The 22,199-nt window shown below is 40.4% G+C and overlaps 1 protein-coding gene across 7 annotated transcripts in view; it reads left to right on the plus strand.

The window, feature by feature from the left end:
- HECW1 (HECT, C2 and WW domain containing E3 ubiquitin protein ligase 1) overlaps positions 1-22,199 on the plus strand; it is a 243,743-nt gene that overhangs the window by 50,027 nt on the left and 171,517 nt on the right. Inside the window, exon 2 of one of the 7 annotated variants that reach the window (XM_068202216.1) lies at positions 12,789-12,846. The exons of the other annotated variants lie outside the window; for them this stretch is intronic. Within the exon in view, the coding sequence (XP_068058317.1) occupies positions 12,820-12,846 (27 nt within the window). The 5' untranslated portion in view covers positions 12,789-12,819. The remainder of the gene's footprint in view (positions 1-12,788; positions 12,847-22,199) is intronic. 7 annotated transcript variants of the gene reach the window in all.

Below are 22,199 nucleotides of genomic sequence, written 5' to 3' on the forward strand. Positions count from 1 at the left end.
GCAAATAAGACCTTGCTTTGATTTATTTTTGTTATAATTTAATCTATTGGCCCTTTTTATAGGGTAGATTTAGTAGGGAAACAAGGTATTACTAATAGGGCTAATATTTCACCATCTAGAACTTAAATAGCAAATTATAATCCTCCTCAGCAGTATAGGAATTTCACCCTATTATTTCCTAGGTCTTATTAAAAATAGAAGAATATAATCAATTGCAAGTAACTTTCATCCAGGTCATCTATTGAAGACCGTCTGAGATACTCAAAGAGAAGATGGAACCTTGCTGGTCTGACCCTATTGAGATGGGAACTATTTAGGTAGCCCATATTTAAAAATCTGTTTCATCTTGCTCTTTCTATTTAGAAAACGGTACATAGCAAGTAGTGGGAAGTTGGTGGTCTAGGAAGGACTCACTGGGCTGTTGTATCTGTGGGCAGATTTCTGTGAAGGTGATCTGACATGTCCTCAAGTCTGTCTTTGAGATATAGCTCTTGGCTTCTTCAGTAGCCTTTTATAAAGCCTAGTGTCATCTCTTTATCTTCCTGATTCATTATCCTATTTAACACTTTTACCAAGTATAAAGATATATTCCTCATAGCCATCTTGAAATACCGTGAAAATGGACCACTGGTTAACGAGTGATTAGTAGTGTCCAGTAATCATCATGGCTTTACATTTCATCTATGTAGAAAATTTCACCTTGTCTAGATACTTGGCTTGCTTGTAACTTCAGAGATAGCACTGGTTATCTACTTTTAGGGTTCCCAGGAATAAGCCTGTTGAGACTTGCTGCTGGTGTACTCCAGGAGGTTTTATGCCAAGGGAGCTGGAGCCATCAAGTTAGCAGAAGTAATGTTTCCGATTTGGTATTGTTTTTTTCAAGGAGAAAAAAATATAATCTTTTCCTTTTTCTATCTTCCATTAATAACTTGGTCTTTCAATATTGCTTTGAAAAAAGTGAGTGGTGCAATCCTAAATATGACTACTAGATCCTAGTGTGTTAACATTTGCCTGGGTGTTTATGGGAAAGCAAATAAAAGTCTAGTGTATCACAGCCTGGCACAGAGATGCAAAACCCATTTATATAGTAGACCCACTTCTCAAAAATCCCTTTCCCATAACTTCAATATTTAGCAAACTATTGAAATCCAGCATGTGATAAGGTAATAAGGTAATCATTTAATAAGGTGGCATATATAGTGGCAGTTTGTTGTTGTATAGCATGTGTAGTAAAAAGAAGAGGAAAATGGAGTGCAATATAATTTCATCAAAATAATAAGGATGCTGAATCTTGTCTGCTGTTTGAACAGCTGTTAGGAGGGCTAGTATTGTGACACTGTAGCCCTGAGATTTTTGGTGGTGGTTTAGAAACGGGAGTGAAAGGGTCTAGTATTTATCATTTACAATAGAAGCTTGTTATTGCTGGGTGTTCTTCTTGTTTCCCTTCCACCCTCCCTATTTTTGTGCCAATTAAATGTTAGCTGTGGTTTGTAGATTCTGATCACTGCACTGAGCAATTGGGGGAAGGTCTTGCTGGTGTTGCTAATAGATAGTTGGATGTCTCTCTGTCACAATTCATAGATAAGTTGAAGAGATTGCCAGCTCCAGAGAGGTTCAGCAGCAATTTGTTATACTTAAAGTATGCTGCTTTGCAGACAAAGGCTTTAGTTGTTTGATGTACTCAGAGGGGAGTAATGGCATTTAGGCAGTGCTAAACAAAGTTTTCTGTCTTGTACCTTTTACCCCTGTAGGTCTAATAGCATGGATACAAAATGCCATAATAGTTTATGGCACAACTGTCATATGTGCTGTTTGTTCAAGTCATCTCTATTCCCCCATCACTTTCTTCCCTAGCCAAATTATGGTTCTAAATAGACCCTGAAAATGCATGTGCAACTATAGGGTTCTAGAAACCGGATAAGGGATACATATGCTGGCTATTCACTCATGCCTGTTTCTTTATATGTTCTGGTTTCCTTGTGCTTGACATTTTACAGCCCATTCAGTAGTGAACTTCATTTGGTAAGCATTAATTCATTTGCAGATGTTAGTGTTCCACTGATCTTCTAGGACTGCAGTTCAGGTCCAAGTTCATTTCATAAATGGCTGATGAACTGTGTTAAACTGTTTTTTTTTACTTAAGTCAATGTACTGCCAAATATCCACATCACTAGGAAAATCACGATTGTCAGGGAGAAACTGAAGATTCAAAGCCAGTCCCTTCAGCCAGTTGTTGATTATAGTATATTGGAGTCAGTGGAGCAATGAGAAATTACTCTATCTGATGATGTGGTGGTACATACAGTTCCACCTCATCAAAAAGCAAAATGTTTTCTACTCAGGCCAGTGCTGAGTCCCAGTGGCACGACTCTAGAAGGAGTTTGGCAGCTGCTGTTCCTGCAGGTGTCCCAGAACTTGCAGAAGTCTTTTGAGCCCAGTGGTTGAAATGCTGATGTCTGTGCTGATGCATGAAATTTATCAATAAGGAAAAAAAGTGAAACAAATAATCAAAAATATCTATGGAGCAGTTCTCCTGGAAAATGTCTTTGCTAACCAAACTATTAGGTAAAAATGGACATGCACATGATTTCACCACATATAAGAAGTGGATAACTAATGTTGGTGATACAAAAATATGAACCCTGAGACGTTTCCTATTATTATTGGTTCAATAATTGCAACTTGCTTTAGCTTTCACTGTGTGCTGTCAGTAGCTGTAGTATTATGTATACAATGAAAGGTGATGGTGAATAGCCTGACAAAATCCAGAGGTGAAAGAAGAGGTTGTAGAAAAGCCTAATTTCCAAGAGGCTTGCCAAAGCAAGAAGACATTTGACTCTTTCAGAACTTGATCCCTCCATTGAGGGTAGGAAGTGATGCTGGAGATAATTAGTTGAGTGGGCTCTGGAGAAGCTTTTGGGAGCTGTCCAGCTTGTTGTTGTCCATTGTTTCTTTTGCCAGGGCTTCAGTTACTGTAATATCCTGTGTAGGAGTGGACAAGCTCCCTTTCTTTCTAACTATGGTACTGCTGGAAGCATCCTCTGCTTACAGAGAATGTTCCTCCAACTGTATTTTTCTCTCTCAACACTCCTTTTTTGCTTTGTTGGTTTGTGCTTCTGCAAAGTATATCAAACAGCTGATCATCTTCAGAGGAATTCATGACCTGTGGATACCCTTCCTGCCATCTTTCCTTCCAGACCAAGAATTCTGCGCTGCTGTTGGTCAGTCCTCATTGCCAACATTCCTGGAACATTTGTGCCCCTTTTCAGTTAATCTTCACAGGCTCTTTCTTTCTATCCTTCCCGCTTGTTAGGCAAAGAAAATACCCTGACATCTTGTTTCCTCTTTAAAACTCCTACTTTCTGTACTGAAGGAAATTTGATAAACAGTAAGACTCTGTCCTGAGACCCCAACTTACTACAGTAGTGAATATTGTCTTATTTTCTCTTCAGTCTCTCAGGGTCTTAGGGGGCATGTGTGAGATGTCACCTTGTTAGGGGGCAGAAATAATGGAATTTGCTCTATGCTCATGTCTCCTTGCTTCATGAAGGATGTTGGTTCAGAATCTATGTTCTAAACTTCATCTTAATGTGTCAGCATTTATTCACAAAATTGTCTGGGTTGGAAGGGATGTTTAAAGATCATCTAGTCCAACTCCCAAATAGTGTTCATAATTATTTATAATAATGTCAGCTGTTAGTTTTTAATATTACTTGGCTGAACAGGGAACTCAGCTTGCAAGTCAAGACGAAATATAAATCATATGTTCTCTGGAAACGAGGTCAGGTTTTGCAGGAAGATTACAGGTGGTCGATGCTTCCAGCCTGTGACTGTCTTTGATGCTTTGGGATAATACTTTTAATACAATGTTTAAATTTTTGATAATACCCAAAGTAGCCAGGCAGTTCAATTATGTCACTATTGTAGGTCCCTTCCAGATAAACTATTCCTTCCCTTCTTCTGTGCTTCTTCCTACCACTTACTTTCCCTGCTAGTACATGCTGAGGTAACCTCTAATGACATTTCTTCCCAGCCCTGCAAAAAGAGAGCTAGCAAAAGGGATTTAATATCCATAACAGTGCCCCAGCCTAGCCATTGCCTCTGTCACCCAATAGGTCACCTCAAGATAATGGGACAATTTGCACAAATGTACAAAAAGTATGTGTGATGTGTGGTTTTTGAAAGTCTTTTCATCCAGTTGAGATGGGTTTTCACAGGATGGCAAAACCTCTGACCTAGTGAGGCCCAGAGATCAAGCCCTCAGTCTGTTGCAGGATGTGCTTCTCATCTAAATGGTTTTAAATATTTTGGAGGTGTCAATTTTCCTGTAGTTTTTATTTTTACTTTTTGTACTGCTTTTCAGAAATGCCTTAACCTGTTCTCCTTTGGAAAACAGTGAAACACTTGTGTTTTACTGTTCCCTGTGTGAACAGCAGCATTCCCTCACAGGCAAGGTCCATCTGGCCCACTACTCTGTCTCCAAAGTGTCCAACCACCAGTGTCTGAAGAAGAGCACAGGAGCACTGAAGTTTAGTCCTGACAGGGTCCTGGTGGTGCTCACAGGCCTCAGTGGCTGGGACTGGCGTCCTCTGGGTCCCCAGCTCCACCACCTCCTGCCAAGGGCCCAGGGGACGTGTCCCACCTCTCCCTGGGACCTCTGTCCCTGCCTGAGCCCTGCTGTGGGTGTGCCCATCTCTGCCCCTGTCTCCTGGGTGAGCCTGGGACCTGCACTGCAGAGCTGCTCTAGGTTGGAGCCCTCAGACCTGGGTGGGACCTTGTCATGCAGAATGCTGGGTTTAACGTGGCATAACTGCTCTGTTCTATTTCCTCTGCTCACCATAAATTAACACAGAGGCTTTTGCCTGCCATGACAGGGACTTCTCAGCTCTAAAAACTGAAGAGGACACATAGCACAAAGTTTACGACTGAAAATAGAATTTTCTTGTTTTCTGAATCTGTTTCAGAGCAAATGCTCACAACCATTGCCACAATGAGCAAGTGTAGCCAGGAGCAGGCTGATGTGTTCTTCAGCTTAGCTTGAAAATACATCCATTGCAGTCTGGCAAAGGCAAGTGACAGAGCTACAGAAAATAGCAGCAGGAATGCATGCCAAGCAGCTCCTGTTTCCTGAAGAGAATGTGAAGAATGATCAGGACCAACCACACACAAAAGAAAAAGAAGAGGAGGTGTGTCAAACTGAAGTGAATTTCTGAAATATGACACATATTGATGCCAAGCATGCTTTTTGCCTTCCAAAACTCACTCTGTTCCTGTGCTTCTTATCTTCACTAGTGGTCAGGCTCAGTGCTGCAGGGGAAGGCAAACACCCCCAGGGACCAGTGCCAATCTACCCCCGGGGAAAATTCCTTTCTGACCTGGGTGGAGGCCATCAGCTATTCCCTAAGCACATGAGCAAGACATGTGCAAGGCTCCTCCTCTCAAAGGCTGATCACACCTAATAGGAGATGCCCAAGCCTTAATCTGCCCTACCTAGAGTCATTTCAGGAGCTTCTGAGTCTTGATCGCATGCCCCTGGACTGACCTACCTTGAGGGCAAGAATCCTTCCTGTACCTGTTTCCTGCACCAGTGGGTGATTCAAAATCCAGGGAGCCCTGGAAACATCTCTGAATTTCTTTTCTCATGGCTGCTGTCCCTGGCTCCACAGGGAATGCAAACAGGGAGCTCCGCAGTGCCCCTCAACAAGGTGTTTACTTGGTCTGGTCACAGCTATGTAGCTGAAAGAGATTTTCATCTTTCCAGTGAATTCTGAGGGTGACCTTGCAGCAGAGAACCTCCACCAGCCTTGTCCATCACCTGGTCTCCTTTTGTCAATTCCCTCCAAGTAATTTCAGCAGCTCCTCAGAGATTTCCTCCTGGTTGTCCTTGGGCTGGCTCTGAGACAGTTCTGGCAGCAGGACACAGGAGGATGCTCTCTTTTATCCTGCCCCTGGGCACTGTGAGTGCTGCATTACTGGGTGGTGGCACTCTGACATGGGGGTGATGGGACCCTCCATGTGCAGCATCATCCTCCACCCAGCATCCTTCATAGGAAGGCTTTTGGGTGCTGGCCCCAAGGTACTTCCTGTACCCTAGAGGCCCAAGGTGCTGTCCTTGCCCTTGGTGACCATGCACTGGGCACAGCTGCTGGGCATCCCCCACACATCCTCTGCCTCTTGGCTCCCAAGGACCAACCTTGTGCTGTTACTCCTCTCTCAAGCTGTGACAGAACCCAACCCTGCAGCCCAGAGACCACCCCCATCAGCCATCCCCTTCTGTGCCAGAGCTAATGTCTGTGAGATCCTGCAGGGAGGAGGACCAGGGACTTGATCTGTCTGGTTACAAACCCTTTTCCTGGGGCATAAGGAGGCTGATTTCAGCAGCTGCAGCTTGGAGGAAAGCCATAATTGAAACCAGAGCCATAGGCTGAGATGGACAGAGCCAGCAGACCACCATGGAAATAATAAAGACTTTGAGAAACCAGTAAGTGGAGGTGACATTGGTGTGGTGGAAAGGTTGGTAATTTTTGGACATAGAACATTTGGATCTGAGCCCAAAGCACAGTTAGGCAAATAAGAGCTCTTCCAAACCAGGAAAATAGCTCATTGCTGCTTTTACTGTCATATCCCCTTGTTCCACTGAAACCATGCTGCCCGAATCCTCTATTAAATACACTCACTAGCTGTGTTTATATGGAATACAAAACACACTTCAACCAGGGGTAAAATTTTCATAGCTTGTTTATCACTTTATCCTTTCTGAAAGTTATTTATTAGAGAAGAGCTCAGTTGGTCTTGAAATTCACTACCAACTAGTTTTCAAGAATAATGCAAACCTAAAATTTTAGCTCATAAAATTCCATGTTATATAGGATGTACAGATTTCTTTTTCTCAAAGTCCTCTGGACATTGGTGCAGTGATAGCAGATTTGTCTCTAGCCTTGCTCTGCCTGCTGATCTCTCCAGTCACATTCAGACACATGCAAGGGCCTGTCTTGTCACACTGAGCTTCCATCAAATGCTGAGATTCTGTAACTGAGTGGATATAGTCTGGCATTATATACTTATTGCACCAGTTTTGCAAACTACCTACCAACTGTGTGCTAGGAAGTTGTTTTACACAGTTTCTTTTATTAATTAAAAGAACATTCTTTTGTATTTGAATGATGTCATGAGTCACACTGGCAGTCTCAGATGGTTCCAGGTGGGTAATAAGAGGGAAACTCTTCAGTCCTTCTTGGTATCTCTCCTCCAGGCATGTAGGCCCTCTAAAGAGTTGCAGTTGCCTTTTAGTGTCCGATGCCGTCCTTATCCATGTCAGCATTACCAGTAACAACCTTCCTCTTCACTACATGGTTGCAGAATTCATTTAAAAGTTCATCAGCAAGCTTTGTGCACACTCCTGGAGAATAAAGCATATTCCCACAGACAGGAGGGACATGAACTGCATCTCACTGACCCACCAAGGTTTGGTCTCTTGTAGCTTTCTCAGTGCCTGGACTGGTTGGGTACCTTCTCCCATGAAACTTCCCAATGGAAGCTCAGTTAATGCCAGCCACGGCTCTTTTCTCCTTTAAGAGGCAGACACCAGTTCTGAAAGGAGCTGAACTGACACCACCAGCCCTGTGTTCAGAGCCCACATACACACCTTGTCCGTGGCTCAGCTGGCCGGCGGAGGCTGGATCTGGTTGTGACTGCGTGGAGCTGAACTCCAGCAGGTTACTCGTGTGTGGAGCCCCCTTGACACATCTCTCAGGCTCCACCCTTCATGCTTTGCTGTCACCCAGTGTAGGAAACAGGGAAGTTCATGGTCAGGTCTTTTGAATTTAGATTGCAAAACAAAAAAAAAAATTCAAGAATTCAAACCTAAATTCAAGAATTTAGGTTTCCTTGTCCACCTCAGATTCTGGTTTTCATGGCACCCATGAGGCAGAAGACTCTATCTCATGGTATAGTTCTACAGCCCTCACCCTCCCTTCCAGCTGAGGCCTGGAGACAAGACCATTACTATCTGATAATTTCCAAAACTGGGCTGCAAATTGAGAACAATGTGGTAGATTTGCAAATTAGCAAATGGAAGATCCCACCTGAAAATGGCATGAAGATGTTGTTATCTTTTTAATTTGCCTTTGGTGTAAAACAATCAGAGCTTTCATTTTATTATTAATATGTACAAGATTTTGCCTTCTTTACTTGAAAAAGCTGGAGTGTTTTCCACAACAGATGTAACTCTGATTTTGAGCCGTATTTCAACGCAACTGAGGTTTGTCTCTGGGCAATTAAAATCCTCAAGTAACATATTAATTATTTTTCTAATGATATTGTATTCTTTTTATCTTCTGAAGGGGAAAGAAAATGTTTAATTTGTATGCTGGTTTGTGAGTTATTTAGCTAATTTACACATGAGAATTTGCTAGTATTTATCTTACAGTCACAAAACCATGCATTTATTTTAAGGGTTTTATATATTTCCTGCTCTAGTAGTTTCAGCTGGCAGGTGTAATTACCAAACCTTAAAAATGCAGGAGATTGTCGTACATGTTTGTACTTGTTGAGATAGAAGGAACAAACACTTCTAACATAAATAACTGGCACTACCTATCTTTCTCTGATCTTTATAAAAACTGAAAACCTTTTCAAATATCGATCTGTGGAAGTTTAAGAAAAAAAGTAATTTTGATCTCTTCAGTGGTGTTCCAATCACTTCACTGCAAAGACAGTTCTTAAGCTGTGCAGCAGGTAGCTCTTAATTGAGGCTGATGGTGTCGGGGCGAACAAAGAAAGAAGGGAAGCAGCAGAGGGACAGAAAAGCATATCTGCTGTACAAACATACCTACTCTTCTGTTATTGTTAACAGGATTGCTTATTGACAGAAAAGCATGTTCTGTGTTCTTTTAGCATGGCTGTGTGTGGAGCTCCATCTTGTCTGAAGTGGCTCAGGAGTTTGGGCAGATGTCTGTTCTCAGATGCCAGATTAGCCCCTGTTGCAAGTGGTGTCATATGCTGAGCACAAATATTTGCTGTCTCTGGAAACAAACTGTTGAGCACTGAATTAAATAATTTTTGAAGCTTGAATAGATTTTCTTGCTTTTACTAGCCTGTACTGCACATCATGGCTGGAGACCTGTTGGGTTAATTGCTATACAAACTATCCCATGGGTTAAGAGGAAGCAGTATAGCAGCAGCATGGGCTGCAGCCAGAGGCCAGGACACACTAGAAGTGTAGACATGTACAAGCAGATGCGTGTGTATGTAGAGATTGAAAAGAGATACTGATTTTAGTTGTTTGCATTCCAGCTTTACTGTGATCAGAGTTTTCTTTGCAAAAAGTGTTTTTGAGAAAAGGATTTGAAGCAAGATGGCAGCTACCAGCAGGATATGAGTCTTAAGTTTGCTTCAGGCAGGACATGGCATGCATAAAGATTATATTCATATACTTGTGTGATAAACGGAAAAAAACCAAGGTACACAGAGAGTACTTAAAAGGCAAGATAGGATCAAGCACCAGCTGTGGAGACCAGCAATGGCTTCTGAAGGGAGGGGAACAAACCTGAAGGAAATGAAAAGTGGAGGGAGAGAAGGAAAAGATGGAATAATAGCAGAAGCTAAGGAGGTGGATAAGAAAACTGAAGGGAAGGAGGCTTGATAGCTGGGCTTATCAGGGTTGAATAGCAAGCAAGAAACCTTAATGTTAAATGACAAGTGAGGGAAGAGAAGGTGTTAGGTAAGGTGAGAGAGATAAAAACAGAAATCAGGGAGGTAGTAAACATCAATTGAATCAACTTCAATTTACTTCGTTTCTGGAAGGAGAAATAGCTTAAGACTCCGCTGCTGAATGGACTCTTCTCCCTACTTTTCTTCTGGATCACGATAATCTCATATGGAGATCTAAGAAGAAACTACTCATCCTCTGAGCTGAGGATGATTTTCTTGACAAACTCTTGTTCCCTGACAGAAAATGAATGTGTACACAGGCTGTAGTAGTCTCAAAACAAGGAGCACAACTCCTGTATTCTCCTGTATTCCTTAGTCTGTTTCTCTCACCTCTTTATCACACAGGTTCTAAACATAATACTTCTGATTTTCCTGGCCCTTGAAATGATATGTTTGCATATGAATTTAATGAAATAAGTGCTGTTTAGACTTTCATTGCAATAGCAACTGGCAGACCCAGTCATGGACTGAGATGTACAAATGCTGTATGAAAACCATGTGAAACCCGAACTAAAGTCCCAGGAAATGTGCTATCTGAATGTAAAGACAGGAACTCATAGGTGACCAGAGACAGCCAACAAACAAATCCAGAAAATGGTGTTCATCTGAGCAATGACAGTCTTTCTGATCATAGGCTCTCCAATTTACCTGAAGTGCACTTCAATTATAATCACGATTCTGAAGCACGTCATTTAATATAAATGTACCCCTGAGTAAATCTATCCATATGTAAGATAGCACTTCTCCTATCTATTCCTATTAAAGTCTGAATGCATACAGGCACACCTGCCACTTGTCCTGGAGCAGGGGATGAATAGAGCACAGGGGACAGAGCCCTGACCACAGTGTGGCACTTGTGGCACTTGAGCTTTGCTGCCCATGGGGTGTTCCTGGCTGGCTGAGGTGCTGGCAGCATGGCTTTCTGTCAGGTTTGCCATAAACTCTGAGCAATGTCATTCTTTTTGGATTAAATGTGTGAAGGGATCACAACACTTTCTGCTGCTGTGCAAAAAATGCTTTCTGTGACTCATTGTAGGTTTTGCATGATATGTGAGCCAGGCAGTTTAGATAGGTACACACACTGTTTTTTTTTTTTTTTGCTTGCCATTCACAAACTGAGTGACTTGAATTGAGGTTTGTCATGCTGAGATGCTTTGAGGATGGAGGAGTGAGAAAATGTATTGCAATACCTTGGAATTGTGTTGTCTGGCACAGCAGGAGGCAGATGGGGTGCAAGTCTGGAAGCTCTTCCTCCTTCCGGAGTGTTCTTACAGCATCCCTGCTCTGCATAACCTGCTGGTGTATTGTGGATGGCTCTGGAGGCAAGAGTGAAGCTGTGGGGTTTTCACATTGCCTTTGAGAATAAAACTTTTTATGAAAGCTGCATTAGAACTGGCTTAGGAAGAGACCTGTGCCTGTGCTTTTATCCCAAGTAACAGAAAGTAAAGAATGGAATGTCTCCGCTGTATGTAGCATAATGTAGTTTATTACTTTTTGTTATGTGTAAAGCTACTGAGTCTGAAACCAGCTTCTGTGTGGCTGTAGAAAATTCATGGTGACTGGTTGTGAGAAGAGGATTTACAGTTCAGCTATTTGGATGAATTTTGCTGTGTGTGCTTCTAACAGACAGCTGAAAAAAGTGTGGATTAAGTTCTCTGAGATTGCCTTTAAAGATGATGTGGCTCCTTGCCCAAATTTGGGATAACCCTGCTTTATTTCCTGTGTAAATACACTTCTTTATTAAAAGCAAAGGGCCACCAGACTACAGGCAGTTGGTAAATTTGGGACTAAAATGGATTATGTCCATGAGATTTAGTGGCTTGTGAAAGCCAGAGGGAGATAACAAAGCAATGTGTACTTTTATTTTGTCTAATTTTATGGCTATTACATGTTTTGAAAGCCTTTTAATAACAGGGGAGTATAATCAAATGGCATTGTTTTGTTTTATAATTTTTTTTTCAGCTGAACATTTCTGAACAGTTAAGAATCTTCCTAAATCCAAAGCTTTTCCTTCTCTTCTTCATTTTTGTGCTCTTGATGAATTGACAATTTTAGCAGTGGTATCAATCATGTTGTTTTAAGGTTTCTCAGCTATTGATGAGTGCACAGCAGAAACTGATGGTGGGAATGAATAGTAGTGTGGGCCAACAGTCTCCAGAGGTGTGTGACATGAGGAGATGGGGATATCAAACTCTCTGGTGGCTGAGGGGCTTTCCCTGTTAGTGCTGTAGGGAAGCTATAAAGCATCAGCATGCCCAGATCACAAAAGAGAAGGAGGGAGAATGAGCCGAAGTATAGGCATCGTGAATGTTGCTGAATTGTGGATGTCTTTTGGTTTTTTTAATTGTATTTTAAAGTTTTATTACTTCATGTTCGAAAAGCCTTCTGTCCTTGCTGATTGGCTCTTCCTGATTCAGACTTAAGTTTCTCTCTTTGTTTCCTTGTTTGACTCTACATAGTTTTGTAACATGTGGATGTTTCAAAACTGTTTGAGGCCTGAATAAAGAAGCGTGATCTTGTTCAGAGTTTTGCAGTCTAATCTTGAACTATTCAAACTATATATTGGGCTACTCAAACTGGATATCTGGTCAGCTTCAGAATGGTACGCTGAGATTTACTTCCTTTGTGGCTGGTCCCTGCAATATCCATGTTTCTCAATAAATTGATAGGAAGAGGAAATACTGGTCAGCTGGTGCCCATCTAAGCTCATTCAATGTGAGGATTTTGCAATGAAACTCCGCTGTAGAAAGATTTTGTTTTCTTTCAGTTTCTTCCTAAGTTAAATGGATATTATGCTTAATCTTACACAGTTTAAAAAGTTTATTTTACTTAACATCATTCTTAGTTTTTAAAACACGTGTATTTCAGCACTGAAGTGCATTGACAACGTCCAGCTCTACTGGAACGTAATGTACTGTGCTGTTAACATGGGTAAGGTACACTCGATACTGAACAGTGAGACAAATCAATTAATAAAATGTTGTCAAAGGCTTTGGTGGAAAAAACAATATTTTTAAATGTCGCTTATGTTGGTTGTGGGATACATGCTGAGTTAACCTCATTGAACTTTTCCCCAGGAATTGATGCGCTTACAATTGGCGGGTCATTATGCTGCTCCACCTGTGTAGTGTTAAGGTCAGTGTGTTTTTCTGATTATAAAAACCATCCATACCATTCCATTATAAATTCATTACCATTCATATAATGGAATGTGCCAAAGCTTGGAGCTCGTTGCAGCTGCCCCCGGTCCATGTTTAAGATCAAAGTGGTTCAGGTAATTTGAGCACCTTTTCAAGAATATGCCCAATCAAGCTTCATTTGAAGTGATCTTTCATTGTTTAAGGTTTTTTTTTCTTCTTTTGTTACCTGCTAAGCAACCATCTGATGTCGGTGTTGGGTTTGTTTTCTGTGACCAGCCCAAGAATTCTTACAGAATGAAGATGTGGTGATTATGCAATCCTAGCAAGGAGGTCCTGGGAGCAGCAGGCAATTGTAACACTGCAGTTGCACATATCCATGTCTAGGCAAAGCACAGAACGCATCAACCACTCACCTTCACAAGGCATTTTCTGAAACCTGCAGCTTCTAACTGTGAATTAATTCTGAGTCATCACGACACACAAATCAGCCATCACGGTAGACACTAATGTGTGAGATGCAGGGATGTATGACTGTGGCACTAATCACTGACTAGAGGAACCTGTGAGATTATGTGCATGCGTAACCCACTGCTGCTGTTTGCATCTTTCTGCACAGCTTGGTCTTCTCAATTATTACATGTTATCAAAGAGAGCCAGAACGTGCATTGAAGTTTATCTAGTGTTATTTTTGTCACTGACATGTTGATATGGCTGGGGCTTTTGTTTGAGTATTTGCTTCTATATTTTCCTTTCTTATTAATCATCCAAATAACTTGAATTCTGTGAAGAGGAAGAGTTCAGTGAAACAGCCATGTATGTTATAGGGCATTATGATCTTCCAGTTTCATGAGGACATATCCTTCCTGTTTAAAGTTCTGCACTTCACAGTAGCCAGTGAGAGCCTCAGGCATGAGCAGTTCTGCTGGGGAGGCATTTCAGCCTCTGTGCAAATTAAGCAGTGCTGTAATTGCTGAGGAAATACATGAAGTCTCTTGATGGTGACAACTGAGAATCTTTGTGTATGTCCAACAGCACTCCTTTCACCTCTGTCTAGCTGCAAGCTTAGTGGTATTCTACATGCATATAGACTCACAGGATGTGATGAAGAATCACAGAAAGACTCTTCGGTGAAGAATAATCCTTGAATGTCCTAGTTTATGAAAACTGTTCACAGGCTGACATTTCATATGACAATCATTTGAATTTTGCAGCTATTGCATCAGGTAAGTACATAATCAGAAGTATTCGGCAGTTTCTTTTATTACTCTGAAAAAAAAGAAAACCAACAAACTAAATGAAATATCTCCCCCATGTCCCCAAAGATTATGCAGATTATGGTAGGATTGCATCTTTTGCTCAAGTGAAAAGGTTTAAAAGGAAGGCCATGTATGAAAAAGATTGAGAATAGGGTATGTTTTATTAAAGCAGAGTGCATAATACCTGTTTAACTTATAAGCAAAACTGTATTTTACTTGTGCATCAGAAGGAATGTATTTGCAGAATTCTCAAATTCATATGTGGTGATGATTTTCCCAAGTTTTAAATGGATCTCTCACAGCTAGCTAAGTATCTTTAACAAATCTGGACCCTTACATACAACACCACAGGAGATCCTGGAGGTTGTGTTAAGTACGTTCCACCAAGAATCCTGCCAGGAATAGGTAGCTGATGTAGCAGCCGGAAGTAAACAAATTGTAAATTTGAAGTAAACAAAACTTGCTGCAGCATATTCAACTGACTGTGATGCTTTGTTTCCTCAGGGTGGTCTTGTGGTTAAGATAAAGGAGTCTTGGTCCTCAATCTGTGTGGACAGGTGTATTCAGATGTACCAAAGTGATGTCAATCACCTGTCACAAAGTGCTGTACACATCACCTATCTTTTATTGACAAAATTCCTTAACTGCAGCTTTGGTTCAGTTTCTACCACTCTCCTCCTCTATGTATGGAGGGAAAAAAGCATTTCCTAAATTGGGAAGTCTTTCCACAGTTCTTTGCCCCACCTTCCCTCTCTCCTCATCCTGTATAGAAAGCATGTTGAACTAAGTTAATAACAAAATTTCCAACTGGACACTTTTTTCTCCTTCATTGCCATTATTAGAAAAAAAAATATTTTTCGTTTTAATCTCAGCATGGATTACTTCAGGGAAATCAAACCAGATGCACAATTTGGCAATCAACAGTAGGTACCTGCAAGGGCATTTACTTGTCCTTCCAGATAGGCTTTTGAGTTGCAATGTAGGCATTGGAAGTAAGTGCCAGTATTTCTAAGCAGTTTGAAGACTTGATGGGTACAAGAAGTGTAAAACCCTTCCAAGTCCTTGGGGAGGCCTCAACACTATTTAGAAGTGTTTAAGTATCTAATTTCATTTCTTTAAATTAGTTTCCCTACATATGCCCTATATAGTCAACAGAGTGAAGTCACACTCCTGTTGGTATTTCAGAGCACCGTTTTCTCTCCCTTAGCTGTACAACCAATATAGAAAAGTTACCCTCAGTCCTAAGTGCTCAAATCTCAATGCAGGCTATAAAAACTGGAAGGAAAATATAGAAACACAGCCAAAAAAATGTTAGAACACAATAAAAATAAGGTCCCATTTACAAAATATGTTAGTGCTGTAGTACATGGTGGCTCCTCTGGAAGTAATTTCTGCCTTTGAAAAAGTCTTCTTTAGATGAGACACAGAACAGCATATTAACCTTTTGCTTTGGATTTAGTCCTTCATTAGGGAAGAGGGCTGTTACCAATCCACCACTTAAAAAAATCATTTCCAATATGAGTTTTACCTTATGTTTGGTCTATCAGGGACCACTATAGCTCATATGCTTTTTGTGAAATGCTGTGTATTTACATTAAGACATACAGCAATATTTTATTCTTTAATTAGAGTTTATCACATATGAAATTCATACTTTCAATAAAAAGAGTTGTTTATGGGAAAAAGATCCACTGATTTTCCTGTGCCAAATGTTGTTACTGTACACTTGTTACCTGGGGTTTATTTAGGACTAAACAGACAAAAAAATTTCAGATATCCTTTTGCAGTGTAATTCTCAAGCAAAACTAACAATATAGGATAAAACAACAATAACAAATAAGCTATAGGAATTACTTTTTATAAAACAGCACATATTGGTAGAACCTATGCTGAAAGTTATTTCCCAGACCAAAGCATTTCCCCATATCCGAAATAAAGCATTTTTAATCCCTTTGCTTTAATCTGTGCCTTATATTTTTGCACTGCTTTCTTTTAATGCTAGTGATAACCAAAATATCTAAACAATGTGCTTTGAACTCTGCAACTTTTCTTATATGTTTGTCTGATAGGTAGAAGAGACAACAGATCCACCAAAATCATTGGGTGCAAAAGGGATGGTGGTTAGCCATGCAAGCATGAAGGAAACCCTGGCTCTTCCTGTAGACTTTCAGATGTGTGCTGGTGGTCCCAGCAATGGTTGCAAGATACGGGAGAGTGGTTGGAGGAGAGGTGGAGCTGTGAACCAGAGCCCTTGCTCTCCTAAATGTCTTTTTAATTAGAGTACATCAATATTGGCTGGGATTGCAGTTACATCTTAATGAAGAAATTAAGAAACAGATTAATTTTTGGCCCGATTCCCTCTTCCTGTTTACGTTGGTCTCTATTTCCAGCATCAGTTTAATTGAAGGAACAATTCCCTGTACTTGCTTATTATCTGCCAGAAATGTAAGGGAATAACTATACATTTGGAAAAACACAAGTGTGCTTAAGGGCACCACCAGAAATTGAGACATGCTTTAGAAAACAGCACAACTGACCAATATTGTCATCCAAGTTATTAGGAAGGGAGCACTTAATAGGAAATTTGATGATGATTGCAATTCTGCCCACTATATCACCTAAGTGAAAAGATGTGAAGATGGTGCTTTCCATCCAACTTCAAGTATTTAGGGGGACAGGAGTATGGGACAGAAGTTGTTTCGAGGCCTGTTGAATTTAACAGACCTTGAAGCAACCTAGGCCTCATCTTCCATCGCATCCAAGACACGTGAGATGAGGCCTTGGCTGAATTCACTTTTGCACTGATCCATACCTCCTGCACAAGCCTTTATCCATACTTGATAAAATTGATGACATTGGAAACGATGCATGCCCTCGGAGTTTTGATGCCACTTCAAAATTTCTGGTTACTGTACTGGCTGTTGTCAGCTAAAAACTCATAACCTTTAAAAAATCTGAAATAAAAGGCATTATAATTTTTTTTTTTGTAAAATGCAAATATGCTTATAACTTCCAGGTTTTCCATACTGGGAACCTACATTGTTTCCATAGTGTTTTGCAACTTTGCTCTTGCAGGATGTGTGGATATACTTTGGTTTTGACATGCACAAATATTTTGATTTTACTGGGAAATTCAAATATGTTCTCAAAATGTGGCCCATCTCTTAAAGCAGAGAAACTGGCTGAAAAATTTTTGAGCCTCTATATGTTAAAAGTCTAATTAAAGTCAATTAATGTTTATTAATATTAAACCATTTACAGAACTAGTTGCATAGTGAAGAAAATTATTCTACAATACACCAAGAAAGCTGTGTCAGATACATTATCTCTGACTCTTTATGTGAATATATACTTTAAATTGAATTGGGAATTAAAAAATGAAAAATGTGAGATTTTTTTTTTTCGTACTTTGCATTTTAAATTAGTCCTTTTTTTCATGACACTGAGTTTTCACCTCTATTAATTTCTTTGGCTCTTGAAGAAAAATTATGCACTTGATGCCGCATTCAACGTAGGAGAAGAAATTCACACTAGTTTTACTAGTAAGCTGGAAATCTGTCACAAAATCCATACAGAAAATATAAGCATGTTTTGTTTCATTTGTAACTAAAATTTTCCATGAGGATGAGAACACACTGAACTCTGTATGACAAAATACTAATTAGCAAGAAGGGAGCTGGAGAGGTAGTAGTGTTGTGTTGCATATTTGATCAGGTCCTGTTCCCATTAAAGTGACTTTGATTGGATTTATGTTGTATGTTTCTAATGGCCTTTGAAATAACATAACACCTATTTCTGCAGACTTCTACACAGGAGGAAATTCCCTCGTGTGAGTAATCAATTCAGTTGGTGGAGGCTATGTATAGTTTTTTTAATAGCCTACCTCCCCGGGATGATCAGACTTCTGGTTGCCCTTTCTGTCTGTCAGTCTCTTACCTAATTACTTCTGAAGCCATTGGCTAATTTCAAGTGAAACAGAAAGGAGTCTTTGAGATAATTAGGTTCCTACAGGCCTTGGGGGCTGGGAAGAGGAGAGAGACCCAAGGTTGGGACTGGAGGAAAGACAGGTAGAGTAATTTCTCACCTGCTTAAGCAGATGGCAAAGTATCATTATCTTTGCCTTAGGTGGGTTTTTTGCATTGAAATGGACAGGAAAAAGCTGGGACTTCAGTAAAGGTTTGGTGATGAAGCATAGAGCTCTGCTGGAAATCAGCTGTATTAATTCCACTGCTAATGGAGCTGTTTGTTTTTATTTCCAGGAATACTTTTGGAATCAGACCTGAATGTCTTTAATGCAAACATTTAGCTTCTGGTTAAAGGTTACAGCAATCAATTTATCACTAATACTGAGAGAAAAAGTACCAGAAACATTAGTATGTGACTATTATGCTAATGTGTTACAAGTGATAAATTTGTTAAATTAGTGTCTTTGTCTGTTTAAAGGTCTTACACTGTGGTGGGCTGACTCTGACTGGACATCAGGCGCCCAGCAGAGTTGCTCTCATCATTCCCCTCCTCAGCTGGACAAGGGGAGAGAAAATGTAACAAAAAGGCTTGTGTGTTGATATAAGAACAGGGGAGAGAGAGATCACTCACCCATTACTGTCAAGGGAAAATCAGACTTGACTCATAGAAATTAAATTATTAGCATTCAAATCAGAGTAGGGTAATGAGAAATAAAGCCAAATATTAAAAAACACCTTCTTCCCCTGGTGTTGTGGCCAGTTCTTCACTTGTTTTTTTCTGCCACTCTCCACTCCCAGGGGGAGGACTCCTTACCTTGCACCAGCAAGGAGTCTCCTGTGGGGTCCCTCCCACAGGAGACAGTTCTCCAGACTTCTCCAATGTGAGTTCTTCCCACAGTGTGCAGTTCACAGACTGCTCCAGTACGGGTTCCCTGCTGGGTCACAGGTCCTGCCAGCAAACCTGCTACAGTGGTGGGTTCTTCTCTCCATGGATCTTCAGTTCCTACCAGGAGCCTGCTCCAGTGTGGCCTTCCCATGGGGTCACAGCCTTCTTCAGGCATCCATCTGCTTTGGCTTGGGGTCCTCCTTGGGCAGCAGGTGGATCTCTTCTTCACTGTGGGCCTCCAGGTGTTTCCAGGACACAGCTGCCTCACCATAGTCTTCATCCCAGGCTTCAGGGAAATCTCTGCTCTGATGCTTGAAGCACTTACTTCCCCTCCTTCATTGATCTTGGGTTTTGCATGATTGTTTGACATACTTTTTTTCACCCCTCTTGTTGTCTCGTGCTGAAATGTTTTTCACCTAGGAATAGATTGTTATGTCAATGAGCTGCTTACACCAGGATTGCTTTCACATGGGAACTTGCAAAGTGCTAGCTTCCCTTAGAAGAAATGACAGGCTAGTCACTGATATTAGGAGAGCAGGCCTGATCTTATGAGTCCTTTCTTTATAAATTTTCTACCTTACTGCAACACAGAGGTGGACCCCTCTTGGAGCCAGCTGGCACTGTCTCCATGGGACATTGGGGAAGCCTCTGGCAGCTGCTCACAGAAGTTGCCCTGTAGTCCCTTGCTACCAAAACTTGGTCACACAAACCCAATGTACACACACAGATTAACTCCTACACTCCTTCAGAACCCCTAATGGAAATGCCTGTTCACTGGTCAAGTTTTAGCATCTCTAACATTCCAGTTTTACTGCCTAGGTTTAAATTGAATGGCATTTCATCTAGCAAGTAATATCATCAGTTTAAAGTAGCATCTGTAGACCAAAGCATATTTCATTGATTTGTGTGCCAAATGGGACATCAGGAAGTTCTTGTTGTCCATAGGAGAACAGAACTGAATCCCTTGCCGAGGTACCCAAGCAGGCCGTGGCTGCTCACGTGGCCACAGCCTTGTTGCAGGGCGATGTGTGTGTCTCAGTCTTTCTTCCTGAACTCAGGTTTAAGGCCTGCAGAAGTGAACAGTTTTCCAACTGGCTTACTTGTGCAGGCTTCTATAAATACTCATTAATGAAACTGGAGACTTTCATTGGGCCCTAAAACCTAATCCTTGATGAATTTAGGACACTCTCTTGACAGGGGATTTGTTACCAGAAAAATAGGTAAAGATATTTCTCCTTTGGGCCTTACTTTAAGTGCAGTATTAAAAACTGTAATTACTTTTCTTCTGTGAGGATTCAATGGGAGCAAAAAAGTGTTAAATCTAACTAATGGTCCTCAATAGAACGAAATGAAACTATTGTTTAAACCTTCATTCAGAACCATTGTCATGCTTTTGTCTGTGAACGAGTGAAATAGGATATTTCCCATCACCCTCGCAGATGTTCTTCTTCTTTGAAAACTCTCTCAAGACCTTTTGAACATGGGACTAGAAACCCTTTTGAACTGGAGTAAAAGAGGAAAGAAGTAAATTGAAACCCCATGCAATAATGTAAGCAGATGTACAGGCCTCTACATATGATTGTGTGATACCCCATAGTAACATTTAATTATTGTGTTGGAGGTGTACTGGCAGCCAACTCAGTATGGGTGGAGTTCAGAAATCATACAGTCACCACAAGGCTTGCCCCTCTCTATGTGCAACTCCAGGAATTTTTGGAGATTATAGTCACAGGGCTTGTCTCTCTTCTATGTTTCTATTTGGTTGGTGGAACCTGGACCAGTTTGCTCTTCTTCATCTGCTTGAACTAGACTGCTCCAGTTGTTATGGGCGGTTTCTGCTTTGAAAATCCACTTTATACCTGTAATTGTTTTCCAGGGGGAAACTACCAGTCTGCATTTCATCTAGCATTGGCTAGCATTTGCCCAGGAAACCATAGATATGTGGCTTAGATTTGTCTTACGGCAACATAGATGAAAACAGAGTCCCTGAATGCAGCTTCTATTCTCTCATGTATGATTTTTTTGGGCCCTAGATAAAGCCACCATGTATTCTTTTTTGTAAAATCTGTATCTTGTTCCTCAACTAGAGGTTGTAATACCAGAACTACTACTTTTCTTCAGTCATAGTTTCCCCTTTTTTTTTTTTATACTTTCTTATGAATACAGTTATAGTAGCAGCTTATTATGATTTATACAATCAAAACATAAGCAACTTTTAATAATGATGAAGCAGTAAGTAGCCATCTGGTTTGAAAATACTTGTCTTAGTTTTTCCTGTCCAGGAACAGAGACATCTCACCCTTTAAACTATGTCTTGTAGGTTCAAAATCACTAGTATTAAGTTTTTAGTTGTATCAGAATTATTTTCAATAATAAATTATTGGATCTGTGCCATTATTTAGCAAGAGTCAGTTTTTCTTTACTGTTCTTCAGTGTAAATTAGGGAATCTTGATCCTCAAAATGTTGGTCATAATAGATGTTTCTTTAAAAACAAACTTCAGCTATTTTGTTGTCACAGTCTCCCCATAAGTGTGCATACATTAGGAAACAATCTATTAAGAATAAGCATACTTAAACGTGGAATTCAAACTCTTAGTACTTGCAAGAAGTGTTAATTCTGTCATTTTCACTGACATCCACTGACAGAAAATGTGACAGAAAATGTGCAGTAATGATGACTAGGCTTCAGTGTCTCATGTTCCAGTATGTTCCAGTTTTCTTTAGAAAAAATGAAAAATGTTTATTCTAATAATTGCATAGAAAAAAAAACCAGTCTGATATCATGGTCTAAAACTAGTTATATCTTAAATTATTTCTATCAAATTACGTTTGTTTTTAGGTTTTGACATCTCATTCTAAGAGTAGTTACTGTGATCTGTATTTCAAAATGCACCTTGCTGCTCTACGTGTTTTGTGATGTATTTTCCAACAGAATAGGTTGTTCATGCATGAAAACATTTAAAATGTTTTAGTTAAAATATGAACTCGTTATTTTCCAGGTCTGGGTTAGTCCTTGTTAGCTGCAGCTGTTGGCAGCTATATGGGTTTTCCTTTGCTTTACAAAGTCACTTTGTTCCCATTGAAATCAAGGGAAGTGTTGCCTTTAACTTTATTGTAAGCAGGATCAAGCACACTCAAGTGGATGGCATTTCTGTAGTTTTCTGGAGGTAATATGGTAATAACAGGAGCTCTGTAGCCAATTAATTTTAAAATGTCAGGGAATAATTCAGGCCACATTGA

Source organism: Anomalospiza imberbis, chromosome 1 (assembly GCF_031753505.1).
Source record: "Anomalospiza imberbis isolate Cuckoo-Finch-1a 21T00152 chromosome 1, ASM3175350v1, whole genome shotgun sequence".
NCBI classification, from domain to species: domain Eukaryota; kingdom Metazoa; phylum Chordata; class Aves; order Passeriformes; family Viduidae; genus Anomalospiza; species Anomalospiza imberbis.